This window comes from Elephas maximus, chromosome 21 (assembly GCF_024166365.1).
Source record: "Elephas maximus indicus isolate mEleMax1 chromosome 21, mEleMax1 primary haplotype, whole genome shotgun sequence".
NCBI classification, from domain to species: Eukaryota; Metazoa; Chordata; class Mammalia; order Proboscidea; family Elephantidae; genus Elephas; species Elephas maximus.
The window spans coordinates 34,904,769-34,925,750 of record NC_064839.1 but is presented as its reverse complement, the minus strand read 5'-3'; the positions used below and the strand labels follow the sequence as shown (position 1 = coordinate 34,925,750).

General features: G+C 41.7%; 1 protein-coding gene across 6 annotated transcripts in view; it reads right to left on the bottom strand.

Moving 5' to 3' along the window:
• ZFP90 (ZFP90 zinc finger protein) overlaps positions 1-20,899 on the bottom strand; it is a 30,986-nt gene extending 10,087 nt beyond the window's left edge. Inside the window, exons 1-5 of one of the 6 annotated variants that reach the window (XR_007514696.1) lie at positions 20,697-20,899; positions 20,364-20,431; positions 12,164-12,290; positions 11,721-11,816; positions 4,539-4,606 (exon numbers count right to left, since the gene is read on the bottom strand). Coding sequence is in view for 5 of the 6 variants with exons in the window: in XM_049864553.1 (XP_049720510.1) it covers positions 6,733-8,387; positions 11,721-11,816; positions 12,164-12,290; positions 20,364-20,396 (1,911 nt within the window). In the remaining variant the exon portion in view is untranslated. The other 5 variants (XM_049864553.1, XM_049864552.1, XM_049864554.1 and 2 more) reach the window with 5 other exon arrangements.
• Between the last annotated feature and the right edge of the window lie 83 nt (positions 20,900-20,982).

Here is a 20,982-nt window from a genome sequence, read left to right as displayed (position 1 = left end):
TGCCAGGACAGTCCTGGTCCCCCACATGGTTAGGTCCCCCTTCATTCTCAGGGTCCCAGTTCGTATGATCACCGTATCACAGAACCAGTGAAATCCTATCTTGTGCTCTCTGAAGGCACTGAAAATAGGCAGCAGAGTTCCAATGCCTAGTCTTTTCTTCCCAGGCACAACACAAATGGGGACTCTCAGAGGGCTTCTCACTCTGTTGCTAGTGGCTACTCCAGCAACATGCACACACACCCTTCAGAAACACCCAGAGTGTACTGGCCACCAGTCTATGTTGAAGTCTCCCTTCCCAGCCCCAACACAACATACACACACTTCAAAGGATGCATCAGGCTCTTCCAAGAACTCTGGGTAGTGCCCCAAAGTGGGTCTGTGTTTTCACCCGGGATGTAGACACCAAGCTCTCCTCTTAGGTGCCCCAAATATCTCCATTCTCTTGGTGCCTGTTATGGATGGAATTGTGTCTCTCCAAAATATGTTGTAAATTCTAACCCTTATAGACCATAAAACCAAACCTGTTGCCGTCGAGTCGATTCTCACTCATAGCGACCCTATACCTGTGGTTATAATCCCATTTGGGAATGAGTTTTCTTTGTTACTTTAATGGGACAGTAGAGCGTTGGGTATGTTTTAAGGCAATCTCTTTTGAAATATAAGATATTAAGCAAGCAAGTGAACTAGCAGAGATGGGGGAAGATAGATGCCAAGGAAATGAAGATTACCAAGAAAAAAGACCTTCCCCCAGAGCTGACAGAGAAAGCCTTCCTCAGGAGCTGGTGCCCTGAATTCAGACTTTCAGCCTCCTAAACTCTAAGAAAATAAATTCATTTGTTAAAGCCACCCATCTGGGGTATTTCTATTATAGCAGCACTAGGTGACTAAGACACCATCCTCCCTCCACTCTACCCCCCAGAGGTAACCACCACTCTGAAGTTATGAAATTAACATTTTAATACATTTTTACTTTTACTCATTATGCATCATTCACGTATATGTGTGTGTGTGTGTGTGTATATATATATATATATATATAAAATGGATTGAGTTGTGTCCCCCCAAAATGTGTCAACTTAGCTAGGCTATGATTCCCAGTATTATGTGTCCTCCATTTTGTGAGAGGTTGCAAATCCTAAACTGTGATGTTAATGAGGCAGGATTAGGGTGGAATGTACCTTATGCCACTAGCCTTGCTTCAGTTACATCTTTTATCTTACAAGAGATAAAAGGAGAGAGAAGCAAGCAGAGAGGAAGGACCTACCATCAAGAAAGGAGAGCTGGGAGCGAAGTGTGTCCCTGCATTAAGAACCTCCTAGATCCAGGGGAAGACTGATGCCAAGGTGCATGGAGATCTCCAAGGAACACAGGGCTTACAGATGTTAGAAAACAAGAACCTTCCCCCAGACCTGACAGAGAAAAAAAATCCTTCCCCTATAGTTGGCACCCTAAATTCAGATTTCTCGCCTCCTAAACTTAGAGAATAAATTTCTATTTGTTAAAGCCATCCACTTGTGGTGTTTCTGCTACAGCAGTACTAGATATCTAAGGCAATATATATATGTTTAAAAAACTGTTCTAGAAGTTATACTATACTACACTATATCGCTCTGCAACTTTATTTTCAATATTTTAGCTTTGTTAATACATGTAAATACAGTTCAATCCTTCATTAAATATCTAAGTAATTTCTGTGCTGGGGATATAGATATTAAAATTTAAGCACTGTATTGTATTAAATGATCAGCATGTCACAATTTATTAAACCATTCACTTACTAACAGGCATTTCTATGGTGTCCACTTTAATATTTCAAATATTGCTGCAATGAATATCCTGTGCAACATCTCTTCGGGCTCACAGGGAGAATTTGTAGTCTGGTGTATATATCTACAACTGGAATTGCTGGGTCATGAGCTTTGCTGAGCTTCAATTTTACTGGACATTGCCGAGTTACTCTCCAAAATGATTTTATTTATTTACCCTCTCATCAGCAGCGTATGAGTTCTCATTTCCCCCAACAATAACACACATGAGGAATGTGCTTCGTAGTTCAATTCATGCATAGGAGACTAACGGACACACCAGCCCAAAAGCAAAAATGAGAAAGCAGGAAGGAACAGGAAAACTGGACAAATGGAATCTGGGGCAGAGAAAGGGAGAGTGCTGACACATCGTGGGGTTGGCAACCAATGTCACAAAACAATTTGTGTACTAACTGTTTAATGAGAAACTAATTTGCTCTGTAAACTTTCACCTAATGCACAAGTAAAAAAAAAGACCCCACATACTTACAAAGAAACAATAAGCAAAAATTTAAATTGGCGGGCAGGGAGTTCTCATTTCCCCCTGCCAGTCTTCTTAATTTTTGCCAGCCTAAATGGGTATGAAATAGTTTCTCATTGTTTTTGTTTGCAATTTTCCAACTTCAAGATTGAGCATATTTTCACTTGTAAACCAGTCTTCTTTGTTGACAAATTTCCACTCAACTGCTCACTGAGTAACACTACATTGAGCACCTACTGTATACCTGGCATTGTGATAAGCAGGGGACAAAAAAGCTAGCCAAACAGATGTGGACCCTGCCTTCCTAAAGCTCACAATATAGTGAAGGAAACAAAAAACCAAATAATCACAAATAAAAATTGTGGTTAGTAACATGAAGGGTATTAAATATAATCCATGAAAATTTAAGAGGGAGACCAATCTAAACGAAGTAGGGGAATCAGTGAAACTTTCCCTGAAGCAACATATGCGTTTTAACAAATGAGTAAGAATTAACTAGTTCAGTATTTATGAAAGCCCACCGCAGCTATTAAGAACTGAGCATCCCTATATCACTAGGTTTAATAACCAAAGAAGTATTTTACCTACCCATGCTGGCAGAGCTGTGCTGGACGCTGGATGGATATAATGCCTGCCCTCTGGCTCTCTTCCCGAAACACCCAGCATCATGGGGGGAAGTGGGAAGCTGGCTTTCTCCTCTCGCAATTTTGAGACTGTTAGTTCTGCACTGTTGTATTAAGCTTATTCTTTTATGAGTCTCACATCATCGGCTTTATACTGCCCTATACATGCTGACCCAGCAATCCCATCTTGGATATTTTAAGAAAATATTTAGTAGGGAAAAAAAAGGTGTGGTGCTTAAAAAGATAAAGGTATCCATTGTCACTATTATCAAAATCAATACCAAAAATAAGTCAAATTGATGTCCCAACATCAAGGGACTTATAAAATCATGAGACTGTGTGGCAATGTTGAAAACATTTATGGCAAAGTTTTTAAGAATGCTAAAAGATTTTATTTACAGCATGAACAAATGTAAACAGCTGATATATAAAGGTGGGAGGCTTGTGGGTGAATTTAGGGCATTTAATTTAAAGAAGCACCACCTATCTGTCAGTTTGTGGCACTGTGGTTGCTCTTATGTTGGAAGCCATGCTCCATATAATATGTATATATATTTCAAATACCAGCAGGTCACTCATGGTGGACAGGTTTCAGTGGAACTTCCAGGCTAAGACTAGAATAAAAGGCCTGGCAATCTGTTTATGAAAATTAGCTAAAAAAAACCTTATGGATCAAAACAGAAATATTGTCCAATATAGTGCTGTAAGATGATCCAAAATATCAATGATTATGAAAATGGCACAGACCAGGCAACATTTTGTTGTGTTATACACAAAGTCACTATCAGAGGTGACTCGACAGCAACTATAACAATGACAATTTACTCAAATAGTTTGGAAAAATACTCCAAAGCCCTTTGTCATTTTGTCTCTGCTTGGTCTTCAACCTAACCTGTCACCATATCCCTTCATCTGCTCACCCCCTCCAACAACACTGCATTACATGCAGCTCTGGAGATATCAGAGTTAGGTTAAGCGCTGTCCTTGGAGTTCTGGGTTTGAAGCTTGAATGTGCTGTTTGGGTACTACTTTGTGCAAGGTACTTTACCTCTGGTCTCCACCTCCAACCTATTACAAAACATGTATCATGTCTCTCCAATGCAAGCAACAGAAACACAAATTAGCTTAGGCCAAATAGGGAAATAGTTGGAATGACAGTGGGGAGCTCACTGAACCCAAGAAAGAGCAAGACCTCAGGAATTAGAAGTAAGAGCACCTCATTCTCTCCTACTACAATAAACCTCTTATCTCTGGTAAGGAATCAGGTTCTGGCAGCTCTAGGCCTTCATCTACCCAGCCTACCAACCCCAAAATAAAAAAGTTTCCCTGCCAGCTCTATTTTGGAAAAATTCTGGCAAACAGAGTCCGATTGGCCCAACATACCTGCCCCCAGTACTATCATTGAGCCTGGGTGACATCCTGAATTGTGCTCCTGAAGTCAGTGAAGCAGGGATTGTTACAAGAAAAGAGGAAGAGGGAGAAAAACGCTGGCCAGGCAGAGAGACAAGAGCTACCACAACACCCGTAACAGGGATGCTGCAAGAAATAAATGAGACAATGCTATGTAAAGCACTTAGCAAAATGTGGTTCAGGTAGTAAGCATATAACAAATGGGAGCTATTAACTCACCTGGCTGTGAAGAGTTTAGCAGTTAATCCCTCCTCCTTGTCGCGCCATTCTTTAATCTTAGCCAAGTTCTGAAAATTGAAAAAGACAAACTGACTCCCATTCAACTAAGAAGGCTATTTATTGAGAGAATACAATGATGTTACAAGGACACATTTCACATGGCCCTAGAAAGCTGGGTGTTCATAAGTTCATGGTTGCTGGGACTAGGACAGTCCTTTGCTCAATCAGCCACACATACATCCTGGGCTCCCTCCCTGCCAATGAAGATGTAATGAGGCTCAGATTGGTTGGATCTAGGTCGGGCTCCATACATAAACCAGTGGTCTCCTTTGGGTCTTCTGGGACTAGGTCTTTACGAACTTCCGTAACAGCAGGGCAACATTCAACTGGTTACAATTCATGACATTCCTGAAAGTAGTCCACTATGGGAATCCCCAGTCTGCAGCGAAGTGAGTTCCTAACACATAATCTAGTTAATCAGCAGGGAAGGATCTCTGTAGAACTACCCATAGTCAAACTATCAGACAACACAAACATGGACTTGGCATCATGTGTGCACTAAACACAGAGCATCATAAACAAAGTTTTCTGAGTGGTTAATGTCTTGGAAGGCAGATCTGCCATGCTTCACAGGCAGCAGACTCATTGGGCTAGACGTCCCACATTCTAGTCCCCAAGCACATCTTCCCTAACAAGAATGAAGAATGCTTGGGAACTGCTTCATACTGTCCAGTATGAGAGAAGAGTCAAGGATTCCACTACCTGGCATGCAAAAAATCCAGTAGGAAAGGTTTATATCAATGCCACCCATGTCACCCCTCCCCATGATTCATCATCAGTGCTGTGAAAATTTGCTTATCTTAGGGAGGAGCGATTCTTGTGTAAAAGAGATCAACATCCATAGCTGCTTCCAAATCTGTCTGTGCTGTTGATGCCAATGAATCACCAAAGGTTCTAGAAATTTCTTTAGGATGACCCATGGGAGATGTTAGGGGACATTAAGGCCCAGGGTGAGTCACTAAAGCTTTACTACTGCTTTCCTGATAGAAAAGCACCATGGACTGAAAAAAGTTGATTTCTTTATGGTGTAATATCCTTGGCACACAATGTTAACCAATACCTTCTGTTTTTCCAAACTGAGTCAAAGGTAAAATTTATGGCAGCAGGTAACTGGGCTTATACTTTCCCAAAATAAAATTAACTTGGGAAAAAAATTCTCTCTTCCCTTAGCTTTGTTTTCTCAATATGACATAGAAAGCTTGGGGCAGTGGTTTCCCATGGCAGTGAGTCATGAAAAGCACAAAAATTTTATGAAACTGACATATGTTAGCTGAAAGTATAATTATGATAGTTGGGGAAAAGGAAAGGAGTCACCAGTAGTTCAACAGTCCACGGTCTCTGCTACCATTTTGGTTTACAGGTTTCCAACAAGTTGCCTTAAACAAATTTGCTTAAGTCTTGCTACCTTTTACTAATCCACAAAGTGTCCAACCCATGGGTGCTCATTAAATGTTTATGTATCTGGTTTATTTTAAAATTTACTTTAGAGCACTCTGAATTCCAAAATACCTTTTCAGCAGCAAGGCCATGAGACCAAAGATCCAGGAAGGCTGCATTCTCCACCCAGCTTTGCCATTATAAGCTGTATCACACTGTGCAAACCACTTCACATCTTTGGTTTTCAGTTTCTTCATCTGTACAAGGAAGTGATTGGACTAGTTGATCTAATTCCTTGAATGGTGAATTCCTGAAGGTGGAATTGGTTTCCCAGGTGAATTTTGTCAAAGAGCTGCAGTTGTCAGTTTTAAAAATGAGTTTTGGTCATTGCTGCAGGAATTTTATTTATAAAAGGGCTGTAAACAGTTAGGGCTACAAGCTAAGCTGTCGAGAATTGGCAATCTCCTGCATACATATACTCAAAAACTGTATAATGTCCAATATATAGGCATATCATTTCTAACTGGTTATATGTCTGTAGTTGTTTTTACAAAAATCTGTAATCAAATCTGAGAATGTGACTTTTATTAAAAAACGAACATTGTCTACTGGCATACAGTTTTCTTCACACACAACATAGAAATACACACATAACTCATTACATTCTTAAGTTTTCTCTCCAGTAAGAACGCTCTCATACTGAATTAGGAAAGTATTTCAGCCAAATGTTTCTGCCCATTCCTTAATTTCAGGGTTCCTAGAGTTTATTTCTAGCATGAATTCTCTGATGCTTAGTCAGAGCTGAGCTTCGACTGAAGTTTTTCCCACATTCCTTACAAACATAGGGCTTTTCTCCAGTATGAATTCTCTGATGATCGTGCAGGTTGGTCTTTTTTCGGAAGGCTCGCCCACATTCATTACATTCATAGGGTTTCTCTCCAGTATGAGTTCTCTCATGCTGAATAAGGGATGAACTTTGACTGAAGGCTTTCCCACAGTCAATACATTCATAGGGTTTCTCTCCAGTGTGGGTTCTCTCATGCTGAGTAAGCGATGAGCGCCGACTGAAGGCTTCTCCACATTCATTACATTCATAGGGTTTCTCTCCTGTATGAATTCTGTGATGCTCTATGAAACTTGTACTCCTTTTGAAAGCTTTCCCACAAACGTTACATTGATAGGGTTTCTCTCCTGGTTGAGAAGTAGGTTGTTGACTAAAGGCCTGCTCACAATCATAGGGGTTCTCTCCAGTATGGATCCTCTGATGGTCAGTAAAGTCTGTAAAGTGACTGAAATCTTCCCCACAGTCATTACAATGATAGGATTTCACTTGAGTGAGAGTGCTTTCATCTTGAGTAAGAGATGAGCTGTGGTTGAAATCTATACCATAGTTATTGCTTTGGTAAGGTTTGCCTCTCTTATGAATCCTCATATGTTTATAAAGGGATGGGCTCTGACCAAAAGCCCTCCCACATATGCTACATTCAAAAGGTTTCTCTCCAGTATGAGTCCTCTCATGCTGGACAAGGGAAGAACACCGACTAAAGGCTTTCCCACATTCCTTACACTGGAAGGGTTTCTCCCCACTATGTGTAACCTCATGCTGTGTGAGGGATGTGCCATGCCTAAAGGACCTCCCACATAAATTACATCGATAAGGTTTCTCTCCAGTGTGAATTCTCTGGTGTTGAACAAGGGAGGAGCTTCGCTGGAAGGCTTTCCCACAGAGACTACACTGATAGGGTTTCTCTCCAGTATGAGCATTCTCATGCTGACCAAGGGATGAGCTATGCCTGAAGGCCTTTCCACATACATTACATTCAAAGGGCTTCTCCCCAGTGTGAATTCGCTGATGCTCAGTAAGCTGTGTCTTCCAGAGGAAGGTTTTTCCACAGTCAGTACATTCATGGTGTTTCTTTCCAGGATAAATCCCCTGATCTGTACCGTTGGGGGAAGCTGCCTCTCCTTTATGAGTTTTCTCATGTTTAGTAAGTGATGATCTATGAATAAAGGCTTTTCTGCATTTATTACATTTATAGGGTTTCTTTTTTGTAAGGATGTTATTCTGATTAAGTAAGTCTGAATTATGTCCCAAGTTGCTTCCCAGAGTATTACATTCGCTAGGTCTTATTCTCGAAGGAATGTTCAGTTGTGTAACCAGGTCTGTGCTTAATCTAGAGTTTTCACCAAATTTATTTTGCTCAAAACTTTCCTCTGGTGTGACTGTTTTCTTCTGGGTATATGTATCTGGCCCCAGACGTCTCCTCCAGTTTTCCTGCTGTCTGTCTAACTGGCTTCTAACACCCCAGCCGTCTTCTAGTGCGGCATGTGAGAGATCATCTGTGTTACGGGAGACTGCAGATATGCCCTGCTGCGGCTTTGATGATTTGGCTTCAGGCCTGATCTCCCAGTCTGAAAGAAATCCAAAATGCAAAAGTCCCTATTCCCTCCCATTGAAACAAACTGCTACAGTAGGAATGAGGAAATGAAAGAGATATAAATTATACACGACTCTTTTGAAATTAGTCCTGTAGCCTGGGTAGAAGACCCAAAATGGAGAAAAGGGAGAGTGAAGGAGATGACAGTAAAGACTGCAGATCTAGAATGTGTGGTAAAGTCCAGAGAATAAGGAAAGCCTATCTAAGAGGGCTGGTTAGAGAATAAGGGAATGAGTATGAGGACGTTAGACATAAATACAAATGGAACAGGAACACAGTTCAGCTTGCAGGATTCTATCTACTGTCCAGGCTTCCAATCCTTTTTACAAACCACCACAAAAATCCATCATCCTAATACATCCATTTCCTCACTTCTTTGAAGTCACCTCTGAGGCTCCAGGTCTCCAAATCCTGCAAAGAAAATCTGTAGCCAATAACCTAACTGAAAGGATTCTTTGATATACTTGGAGACTGAGGGATATACTTAACAAGGTAAGAAAAAGTATTATTTCAGGAGGCAGATTATCCTTACACCTAGGACTGTGTGGTTTAAGTCTATTTGAATTCTGTTTCTACACTACTCACTTCTTTCAACCAAAAAAGGATCTATTTCAATCTGCCTAATAAAAACTGAGCTATAAACCTGTTTACCTCAGAATACCAATAGCAGAGAATTAACTAATTTCTAGGTTTTAAGAATGGCAACCTTTAAAAACTAAGGGGAGGGAACTCTCTGGAGTGATGAAAATATTCCATATTGATGGGATTTTGGGTTAGATGAATAAATGCATTTATCAAACCAATTGTATGGTACACATAAGAGCTGAGCAATTCATTGTATGTAACTTTTTCTTTAAAAAAAAGAACCATAAAAAACTGAACTTTAGTTAATGATATGTATGCTAAAGTATTTAGGAATAAAAAGTACTTATGTCTGCAACTTATTTGGAAATACATCAAAAAAATAAGATAGATTGATAGATGGAAAGATATATGATAAAGCAGATACAACAAAATGTTAACTGTTGAATCCAGGTGGAAGGTATGTGAGTGTTCACTGCCTAATTCTTTCGACTTAGAAATTTTTCATAACACAATGTTGGGAGGAAAAAAAACTAAGGGATCTCAAACCCCAAGATTCCTTAAACTGAAATTAGACTTAATTCTAAATTCCCAGAGGCAGAGAATGCTTTGTATTTCTCCTTTTAGAATCCTTCTCAATGGGACATTCAAGAAATGCTTGATGAAACGAATGAGTGAAAAATTTCTCTCTCCAGTCAGATTCTGTAACAATCAGTCAAGTAGTATCTGACTGTCTTCTAGATATTCTGCAACAGGTAGAAATATAACAGACTCTTCCTGTAGGAGCTTGAAATCTAAGAATAGAAACAAGACTCAATATTTCAAAAATTAAAAAAAAAAAAAACCACACTGGATGGTATATTATTAAATCTGAGTTTGTCTAGTATAAAAAAAATAGATGATATAAATTTGTGACCAGGGAAGAATATTTATATAGATAGGCCTTGAACTCAAGTAATAGATGGTTTTGAATAGACAAAGTATTAACTAATGAGTAAAAGTGTATGCTACTTAATGGGGAACATTAAAAGAAGTTCAATCTAAATAAAGCCTGTTTTGGCAGGAATAAACAAATAATACTGGAAGGTACGATAGAGGACCTTTAAATCTATGAGGTATAGGGGAACAAGGTTTTTTCAGAGGTGGGTGGTTTATGAAGATAAAGTTTTATAATCCCATACAGTTTATTAACTGATAAATAAAATGTGATATATCCATACAATGGAATATTACTCACCCATAAAAAAGGAATGAAGTATGATACATTCTATAATGTATATGCTATACATTTCTATACAATTCTATAACACAAATGAACCTTGAAAACATAGATAAGTGAAAGAAGTCAGACAAAATGCCACATACTGTATGATTCCAGCTATACAAAATGTCCAGAATAGGCAAATCCATAGAGATAAAAAGGAGATTAATTGTTGTGGGGTAGGGTGAAAAAGGAAGTGGGAGTGAGTGATAACAGATTCGGGGGTTTCCTTTTGGGGTGATGAAAATTATCTCAATAAAGGTGTTATAAAAGAAAAAAAAGAAAAGAAAATCCCATGTGGATTATAAAAAGAAAAGATAGAATGAGCAATTCCAACTGGGAGTTATAATAATCTAAGCTTAGTTCAGGATGTTACTGATAAAAATTAAGACAGGAAAACCTAAGACATTTCTCAAAGGAGAAAAATAACCTGGGGAGATCAGGTAAAGGAGGTAAGAAAAAAAGAAGGCTAAGTGATTACGGAGTCTGGCTTAAGGGATCAGAAACCCAACGGTCTCTAATGGTTAAGGACAGAAATGGGTAATGGGCAATGTAGCAAAATATGGTGGCTAGGTATGAAAAACGACTAATTTATATATTCAGTATGAACTGAGTGAGGCTTCCAAGGGCAGAGGTCCTGTGAGAATTAAAAAGAGAGACCCGAGTGCAAGTAAGGAAGATTTCTGAGTCTATAGCATAGCATAAAGAGCTGCAACCACCAGAATGAAGGTACCCTTATCAAGACATAATACAGAAAGAACTGGAAGGCAGATTCCTTAAGGCAAATTCACTTAGAGGAAAAGGCAAGATAAGACAAAGACCTAAAAGCCAAGAAGCACTGAACAAGTGAGGAGGCCAGGAGAGGGTGATAACACAGGAGCCATGGAGGAAGGCAGTGAATCAAATCAGCATAAAGGTGAGATGGAAGGAAGATGGTGTTGCTCCCTAATCGGTGTTTTAGCAGTTTAGGGAAGAAGTCTCAAGACAGGTTACAAAAAGGAGGGAGAATCAAGGCTGTGGGTATTTCCTAAAAGTCTGAGCCATCTGACAGTGAAAGTGACCTCTACCCTCTGCCAAAAAAGAGAGGAGACATGGAAGTTCCATTAATATCGGAATGAGTAAGAAAAGGAATCTCTAAATAATGAAGGAAGACTGAGGAAGCCAGAGGAGAAAATAACCCAGTAAGCAGAGTTACAGGATATGCAGAAATAGCAGAGTGTAGGATAAGAGGTTACTTCTGGAAAGGAATAAGGAGTACCTTTTCCTCTAAGTCCCGCTAATAGCAGCAACACCCTGTGGTAGGAGACCTACAAAGGTGTCACCCAGGAGACCTCAAAGCACATGGCTTCAGCTTCCTCTGCAGGTCTCGGAATTCCCAAGCTAGCAATTGAAAGGTGCTTCCCCCTCCCTGAGCTGTGCTGTTATCTGCATTGATTCCTACATGCCTGATTCCCACTCATTTACCTGGACAAAAAGGTCTTTGGATTTCTTCCTCTGATATCCATGGCTCTTCTCCTTGCTCCAATTTGAAGATCACCTCTGGCTTGGAAACTTGATATCCTGCTCATGGGTAAATATACAAGCTTAGGTTGTTTGTGCAAGTGGACAAAGAACTTTCCTACAAGTCACTACTAGTCCTTGATATGCAGGAACTCTGAAGGAAAAAAAAGGTGCAACTATGGGAGTCATGCAATCAAACAATTTATTTCCAGTAATGTAAAATAAAGACCTTTTACCTTGAGAGCAGGATCAAAAACCCATACATAAAGCTGGATCTCAAAGAAATTAACAAGCTTAGATCCCTAACACCCTGCTCACAGTTACCTATGCTGTGAGCACTACAACCTTAGCAACTGAGAAAGGAAAGACCCACCAATGGGCAAGACACTGAAGGGAGTTGTTCTTACCAAGAGAAACCAGGTGGCTATAGGTCTCCAGCATCACATCCCTGTACAAGATCCTCTGAGTAGGGTCCATGTGGTGCCATTCTTCCTGGGTGAAGTCCACAGCCACATCTTTGAATGTCACTGATTCCTGTAGGATTACATTCCTGCTCAACTAGGTATCAAGCCTGCAAACATTCCCATGGCAATACTCGAAACACTCCACTCATGTTGTCATCAAGTGGATTCTGACTCATAGTGACCCTACAGGACAGGACAGAACTGCGCCATAGGGTTTCTAAGGAGCAGCTGGTAGATCTGAACTGTCAATCTTTTGGTTAGCAGCCGAGGTCTTAACTACTGTGCCACCAAAGGATCTATCAAAAGCAATGATCACACATTTGGTATTCTGATCAGGTTATATATACTGGCTGTTTAACTCTATAATTTTGTATAGGGTCTAGTATGGCAGGCAGGAAAGTTAGGAGGGGCAATTTGGCCTCTAAACCTGTATCCCATTTAGATGTCTCCTTGCATTCCCTCAAAGCCAAGCACTGCTGTCAATTCCTTGCTGCCAATTCCTTGCTCTCCACTCACTTTCTTTGTGTGTGTGGGCATGTGTACTGGGGGAGGGTTTACAAAATTCAAACACAGTGGGTGTAAAAAGTGATAGCCTTCTTGATCTGCATCACCAATCCTACTTTACTCTCCAGAAATAATCACCGTCAACACTTTGGTATATACCATTAGAGTGCATTTTCCATGTTTTACACATTCACACACACAACCTCATCTTGTAAAATACCAGACACATTGCCCCACAACTTGCTTTCTACATTTAACTATGTGTTTTGGAGATCTTTCCATAGTAGCTATATAGTTTCACCCTATTCCCTTGAACTGCTTCTTAGTACTCCATAGTACAGTTGTATCACAAAACAATCGCTGCCTAAAACAAACGGCATCCTGCTGTACTTAAGAGTAAAATTCAAACTTATCCATCACTTACCAGGCTCTAGCCATGCCGACCTTGCTATTCCCTGAATATCTCAAGCTTGTTCCTACCCAGGGCCTTTATGTTTGCTATTCCTTTTATTCCCAGATGGCCAGATGGTTGACAAGTTGTTACTCACACCTCAAGTGTTGCCTCCTCAGAAAGGCTGTCTTAGCACTTCTAATTTACTCTCCATCATATACCTACGTTTAATTTTTCCTCGTAGTACAGTATCTTGCCCAAACTCTTGCTACCAAATAGAAAAGGACACTCGTACTTCTAACAATTATCTGAGATAAGCTTGCTTGCTGGTTGAGTGTTTGTCTCCTCCCACTGTAAGCTCCTTGAGAGCAGAGACTATTCATCTTGAGCAGTTATATGCCCAAAGCCTAGAACAATTGCCGACACACAGCAGATGCTCAAAAAATACTTGATGAATAAATAAATGGATCAGTTTCTTATTAATAGATATCTGGAGTGTTTCCAGTATTGTTCTATTACAAACATTATTCCAATAAATATTCTTCATAAAAAATATGCTAGAATTTCTCTAGGATAACTAAAGTTAAAAATGCTAGGTCAAAGGTCTTTTCATACTTCTTACTCTACTTCATCGATGCTTCTTCTACCACTCTACTGAAATTAGGCTGGCCAAGGTCCTCGATGCCTCCCAATTGTTCTGATGGTTGTAGGCTCATCTTTGTCTTGCCTCCCTTGGCTGTGTTAAGCCATAAGACACCTGTGATCGTACGCTCCTTTGGTCTTAGTTAGATTTCTATCTCAGAAAGTATATAAGGGAGTGTGGTTAAGGCAACTAGTATGAAAAGACATTGAAAGCAGAGATAAGTTAGCTGCAGGAGTGAGAAGATATCATAGAGGTTTCTACCTTATTCCATGCCCTTTTCCCCACTTTGCTTAATTATAGCTGAACTGAACTCCTTTCAGTTTGTTTGACAATCATTCTCTCCCCTTTCTGCCAGACTTTCCCTTAGCTAATTCCATTTTATACTTTACAGATTACCAGATGCTCAGTGAAGTCTTCTGATCCCCTATAGGAGGGCCAATCCCTCTATTATGTGCTTTAAGCCACTTTGCACACCTACAAGTATTCAAATAAAACCTAATCATCTACGTAATGTTTATATTCCGGACTAGACTGTAAGCAAGCATTATGAGGGCAGTGATTGTATCTTTTTTTTTTTAAAACTCTGAAACACCAGTGCCCAGCAAGTGCCTGATCAACAATAAATATCTGTTCACTGACTGTGCTAAGCCTTATGGAGATATATGCAATTTGAATCTGAGAGAAGATAGGATGGCACCATTTTCTACTGAGTGAGGTGCATGAACACATCCATACACAACACTGGCTCCTCTGTACTGTATTCCTGCTTAACATTGAGGCTGTGTCCCTATAGAAACAGGAAAAGATGAAACCTGTGGGAGATTTTTTGACCAAGGTCAGGGATCTGACTGTGCCAGGTAAGGTGACACTAGATACTTACTAAATGCCTGGCTTAACAGGTACACTGTGGCAGAATAAAAATGGAAAAAAAAAACACTGCAGTCCTTGAGTAGATTTCAGTTTATTTTAAAATATGTAATTATGAGAGCACAATTTAAGACAATACACAGCGAAGTGAGGTACTAAGGATGTTCAGAGCCGGGAAGACAGGGAGGGGGGGAATCTTCAAAAGACTATGCACAGGGCCTTAAGAGGTAAATACCATTTAGATGGGTGGAAGGCGGTCCAGAGATAGAGAAGCTTGAGACGGGAGGCTGGACTTGGGATGGACATGGCCAGCAAAAAAAGGGGTGGGACCAGACATTTTAAGTTGACTGTAAGAACGAACATCCTCTCCCCAGTGCTTACTCTGTCCCCTAAACATATAACCCCTTTGGCTAATAGGTAGTTAGTCGTCTGCAAAGCTGGACTCCTTTGCTCTGGTCCCCATATTTAACACCTGGGCTCCTGATTTTATTCTGCTTCCTCAAATAGGTTCCACTAATGGTAGAGAATGTGCTGACTAGTAAGCAAATGTCTACGTCAAGCCAATCATCATTTCTTGCCTTGACTGGTCTCCATTCTTCTGCTCTTGGTCCCAACAACCTTATTTTTTTCCTGCATATTATCAGAGCCTAAACGTCTCTAAAACACAAATTTAATCATGCTTGCAAACCTTTAAATTTTTTCCCACTCTTCCCTGCCTAGCCCATGCCACCATCTCTTATTTGGGCTATTGCTACAACCACCAACTGGTCTCTCATATTCCACTTTTGCCCCATTCACACCCCCCAAGTGTATATTCCATGTAACAACCAGAGTGATCTTATTAAAACCTGTCAGATCATGTCACTCCTTTGCTTAAAACCCTCCAACGGTGCCCCAGTTCATTCCAAGAAAAAGCCAAAGTCTCTACAGTGACCTACACAGCCCTTTACAATCTGGCCTCCCCCTATCTCCCCCTATCTCATTTCAAATCTCATCACCTACTACTCTGTTTCATTCAGCCTGCCCTCCGTCCGATTCCCGGAACACACTACGCATGCTTCTGCTTCAAGCCCTTTGCTTTGTCTGTTCCCTTGACATAGAAGCCTCTCTCTACAGATAAACGCACGGTTCCCTCACTCACTTCCTTCAGCTTTGTTCAAATGTCACTTCATCAGAGCAACCTTCCCTGACCACGCTACATAAAGCAGCACCCATCCTGCTCTGTCACTCTGTCCTCTTCTTCATAGCCTTCACCAACTGACATATACTTTTCTTTGTTTACAGTCTGTATCCTACACCAGAATATAAACTCCAGGTGAGCAGGGATATCATCTATTTTCTTTATTGTTCAATCTCTATTGCCTAGAACAGGCCAGGTGCTCCACAAATATTTAATAACTATTTACTATTTAATAAAAAAGTTACCTGCTTCTTATTTTTTTATTGTGGCTACTAGGAATTTAAAACTATATACATAGCTTGCATTATATTTCTTCTGGACAGTGCTGTTCTAGGTTGTCTCCCAGCCACAAACTTCTCTCCATTTTTCTCTCACGCTTTGCCTTCTGCCATTCGCCATACACGGCTACACTTCTGCCATGACGACTCTTTGTCAGTCAGTCCCTAATCATACTACACCCTTTCATGTCTCCTTGCCTTTGTACCATAATGTATATACTCTATTCCAATCATAAGGTGCTTTCTTCCCTCAGCTCTACAGGAAAAACTCCTGGTCATCGTTTTAGAACCAGTTCAATGGTTCCTTCTCTTCTGAAGTTTTTCCACGTCCCCTATCCTCCTGTCTCCTTCAGCATTTGGTCTATGTCTCCATTTCAGAATTGCAGTTGTTAAGTCATATGTATTTTTCCTGCATCAATTTCTCAAACACCTTAAGTACCAAGACCGTACCCTTTCCATTTCAGTATTCCCAACACCAAGCACACTGGGATTGCCCAGAATTACCTGGGCAACTTTTCTAAATTACCTGTGGAAAGCCTTGTCAAATATCTTTTAAAAGCTCCTCAGGTGATTCACTATAAAAGAATAACTGTTAATATCTACTTGACACTCCCTGCAGGCCACACATTTAGTAATTTATATGCACTGTCTCACTAAACTTTCTCACAGAAACCTTTTCACCACCCCAAAGGAAGCAGGTACCACTTCCTGACTAGTTCTGAGGCATGGCCCTGGTTAAGAACCACTGCCTGGCACACAGCATACACTCCAAAATGTCTGCTGAGTAAATGAATACAGAGTATGGATAATACTTAATGAAGAAGGATGGTGGTCCAGGGAAATCTTGTGTGGGTTTGGGTGACCTGAGTTAGATTTGGTTGGGTCTGTTCATCCTGGTGATCTGATCTCAGAGTTCTTGGGATCTGAAGGCAACAGAGACCAGATCAGAGATGGAGCCCATTTCCTCCCCATCAAGGTAGAACACCAAGAAACCTGGACTCCATATGCAACTTTTTTCTTGTAAAACTTCCCTATATCTTTTTTTTTCTTTTTAAAATGAGATGAAATACACAGAAGATCAGCCATTCATGGTAAACAATCAGTGGCATTTAGAAGATTCATGAATGTTGAGCAACCACCACCTCTATGTAGTTCCAAAATATTTTCATTACCCTTTCCCCATTTTCTGAGGAATCTGGTGAATTCAAACCTAAGACTTGCAAATACTTTTATTTTCCTAACTAAAAATGCAGCACATGTATAATGAAGAAAAGACAAACAAGGGTGCATAGAGTTTATACAGAAAGAGCAACAACACATGTAAACCAAAACCAAACCTGTTGCCATCGAGTCAATTCCAACTCATAGCCACCCTATAGGACAGAACAGAACTGCCCCATAGAGTTTCCAAGGAGGGCCTGGTGGATTTGAACTGCCGACCTTTTGGTTAATAGCCATAGCGCTTAACCACTATGCCACCAGGGTTTCCAACACACACAGATCCTAACAATTCTAACGGCATCCTGTTTCTCCCATCTCTGCTCCCATTCTTATCCTATTGCCACTGGAGCCACTTTGTTAGTTAAGCCCAGGGGGAAGGTGCCACCCATCGAACACCCTTCCAGGGGAATTCTAACTTCCAGTCTCTTGCTCCTACAATTCATTATTCACAGTAATCTTTAAAACTAAGAAAGCATACTATTTTCCTGCTCAAAAACACTGGCCCAAGCTACACTGGCCTCCTTGGTGTTCCTTGAATAAACCAGACACACATCTGGCTTTCGGGCCTTCACTCAGCTATCCCAAGCACAATAAGGGTATGGCTTATCTTGACCACACTATGTAAAATTAAAATTGTACCCCTACCACAAGTTTCCTGCCTCCCCATTCAGTCCCCCTATCTTTCTTACCTTATATTTTTTTGAGGTACCTCTAGGATATTATATAATTTACTTGTTTACTGGAGTCTTCTGTCTCTCCCTTCTAGAACATAAGTTCTATGAGAGCAGATGCCTTTGTAAATTTTGTTCACTAATGGGACTATCTGGGTGGCACAAATGGTTAAACATTCAACTATTAGCCAAAAGGTTGGCAGTACGAACCCACCCAGGAGTGCCTCAGAAGACAGGCCTGATAATCTGGTTCTGAAAGGTCACTGCCTTGAAAACCCTGTGGAGCAATTCTACTCTGTACACATGGGCTCGCCATGAGTTGGAATCACTCTATGGTAACTACAACAATATATCCCAAACACCTAAGAAAGTGCCTGACATATCATAGGGGCTCAATGACTATCTTTTGAATATATAGACAGATGGATGAATGGGTTACCATGGCCAAAAAAGAGGCCCAACTTCTTTCTGTCCTCATCTATTGCCTGCAGCCCACACCTGTTATCACACAGGACAATGGGTTTCATGGTCCATTGTTTTCTGGACCCCAATCTTCTTCTTTGACCCACAAAGTCAATCACCTCTACCTCTACCCTCTTTGTTTTCACCTGCTTAGATGCAATCAAACTCCTATCCACAGGTGACAGTCTTCACTAAATCTTTCCCACATGCAGGATTTCCTCTCCCCTCTCCATACTCAAAGCAGCCTCTGGCCCTCTGTATCAACACCTGACACCCCTCTCTCCCTTGTGCTATACTCCTGCATGAGGCTGTCTTCCCCCATTAAATTAACTTCCTGGATAAAGAGTCATATGACTCTATTACTTATCTTTTCCATTCCCCTAAGCAGCACGCTCAGAGAAGGGGAACCACTGACAAAGGGAAATTTCTACTTACAAATCCCTTTTGTAGGGCCAGTGCTCTGTTCTGTCCATCATGCCTGCTCATCGCCTACAGTCTGAGTTAGGTAATCCACGTGGACTGTCAGGCTACTGCTGGAGAATATAACTGAATCAGAGTGCTTGGGGAACACAACCTGAAAAGTAAAGTTTAATGTGGTCCCTAAAATTCACTGCACAGAACATGTATCTACTTTCAGTTTTCTGGAAGACCATGGAACTCACATTCGACAAGACTCCAAGATCAACACCATTAAGAAGGGAATCCCTCCTAAGGAAAGCACCATCACCTCTGACAGGATATTAGTTATCCTAATTTCATGAGCCCTGGTGGCACAGTGCCTAAGCGTTTGGCTGCTAAACAAAAGGTCCGCAGTTCAAACTCACCAGCCGCTCTGTGGAGAAAGATGTGGCGGTCTGCTTCTGTAAAGATTACAGTTTTTGAACCCTACAGGAAGTTCTATTTTGTCCTATAGGGCCACTTTGAGTCAAGGGGTTTTTACTGAGGAAACACTTTGTATTTAAAGGTGATAATGATAATGATTTGCTCTGCTTTCCCTCAAACCAAGTAACTGTCTAGTTCTAGCGCTGTACTTGTCTTACTTCTTAAGGCTCACCTCTGGAAAACAAAGCATGTAAGTGTAAAAAACATGAAGGCATTATATAATGTGTGTGTTTTATCTTCTGTTAACTATTTTTAGAAGACACTATTAGTATACTTATGAACTGAGTTTGACTGTCTCATACACCTAACAACTAGAATCTGTAATTCTTCCTTAATCCTAAAGACAGTATGGATTAAAATATTCTCTCCTGTTATGTTTCACTGATATACTCTGTTCCCGCTCCCCCAAAGAATGAATGGGTTCACAAATCAGCCTCATACTTAAAGTGAAGGCTGTTCTGGGGATGGGCACTATTATACCTTTGTTAAGCATTAAAGAACATGAAAGCTATGGACAAGTCCTCCCTGTTTTTTTGCCTCCTTGCCCAAGAAAGTCCATCTCTATTCTCTTCCTAGGCATGTCCAGACCATACCTCTTCAGCCCCATGAAGTCTATGGCCCCTGGGTCAGAAGCTGGAGATCCTCCTTCACTCACTGCTGCCTTCCCAGTCACTTTCTCCTCTACAGTGTTCGACCTGTCACCGACTCTCTCCATTTCTTACTGACAGAGTTCAAAGAGCTGGCTTGGCACTCAGGGGTCTCACCACTGACATTTCCCAACACATTCAACCTTAACTCCTCTCACAAGCCGTTTGGTCCCCTCCACCCTGCAGTGCGACTTCCCTTTTGGGAAGCTGGCTGCCACTCCAGCATCCACGTTGTTGCTCCCCCCAGCTCTGGACATTTTTTTTTTTTTTAGGAGGCTCCGGGGCGGGGGGCGGGGAAGGGGGAACGCTAGCCAAGTAAGGGGGTAGCCAGGTGGAGAACAATGACTCCCCAAAACACCCTCCGTGGGCCTAGCTAGATTAGGAATGCACTGCTCACCTGGAGCGCGGCCTTCGGCGGCCTCCGGGCCATTCCCGCCTCGTCGGGACCCCACTCGGGAACAGGGACTGAGGAGAGAGGAGTGGACCCACTCACCCGTCTGCGACCACAGCCCCCAATCCGCCCCGTCGGACCCGCCTCTGCTCTCAGCGCTTCTCCTCTAGGGAGGTGCTCAGACCCCGCCCCAGCCTGCCGTTTCCTCTCCCCAAAATTAAATTCTCCAGCAGCACTTCTGACCACCCCTCCGGCCACGCCCCGGTCCCCAACAGGGCGGAGGGCGCGGTCCCGCGGACACCCGCCAACGCATGAGAGGTACCATCCCGACCCGCGCACTCGGAATCACCGCCTCCGGGAGGTTCCGGATTTCTCGCCCTCTGGCCCACCCAAGGGCCACGGGCCGGCTTCTCCTTCCCCAGCTCCAGGCTTCGTCCTCCCGGACTCCGATCAGCGGACGAGTTTTCCGAAACCGCCTCAGCCACACCAGGGCCGGACAATGGACGCAGCGGCGGCGCAGAGCCGGAAGTGCGCTTGCGCACGCGGAGCCTCGCGCCCGCAAACCCCGAGACCCCGGCAGTCGCACGAACTACATTTCCCAGAGGCCCCTGCGCGTTGGTCCCGC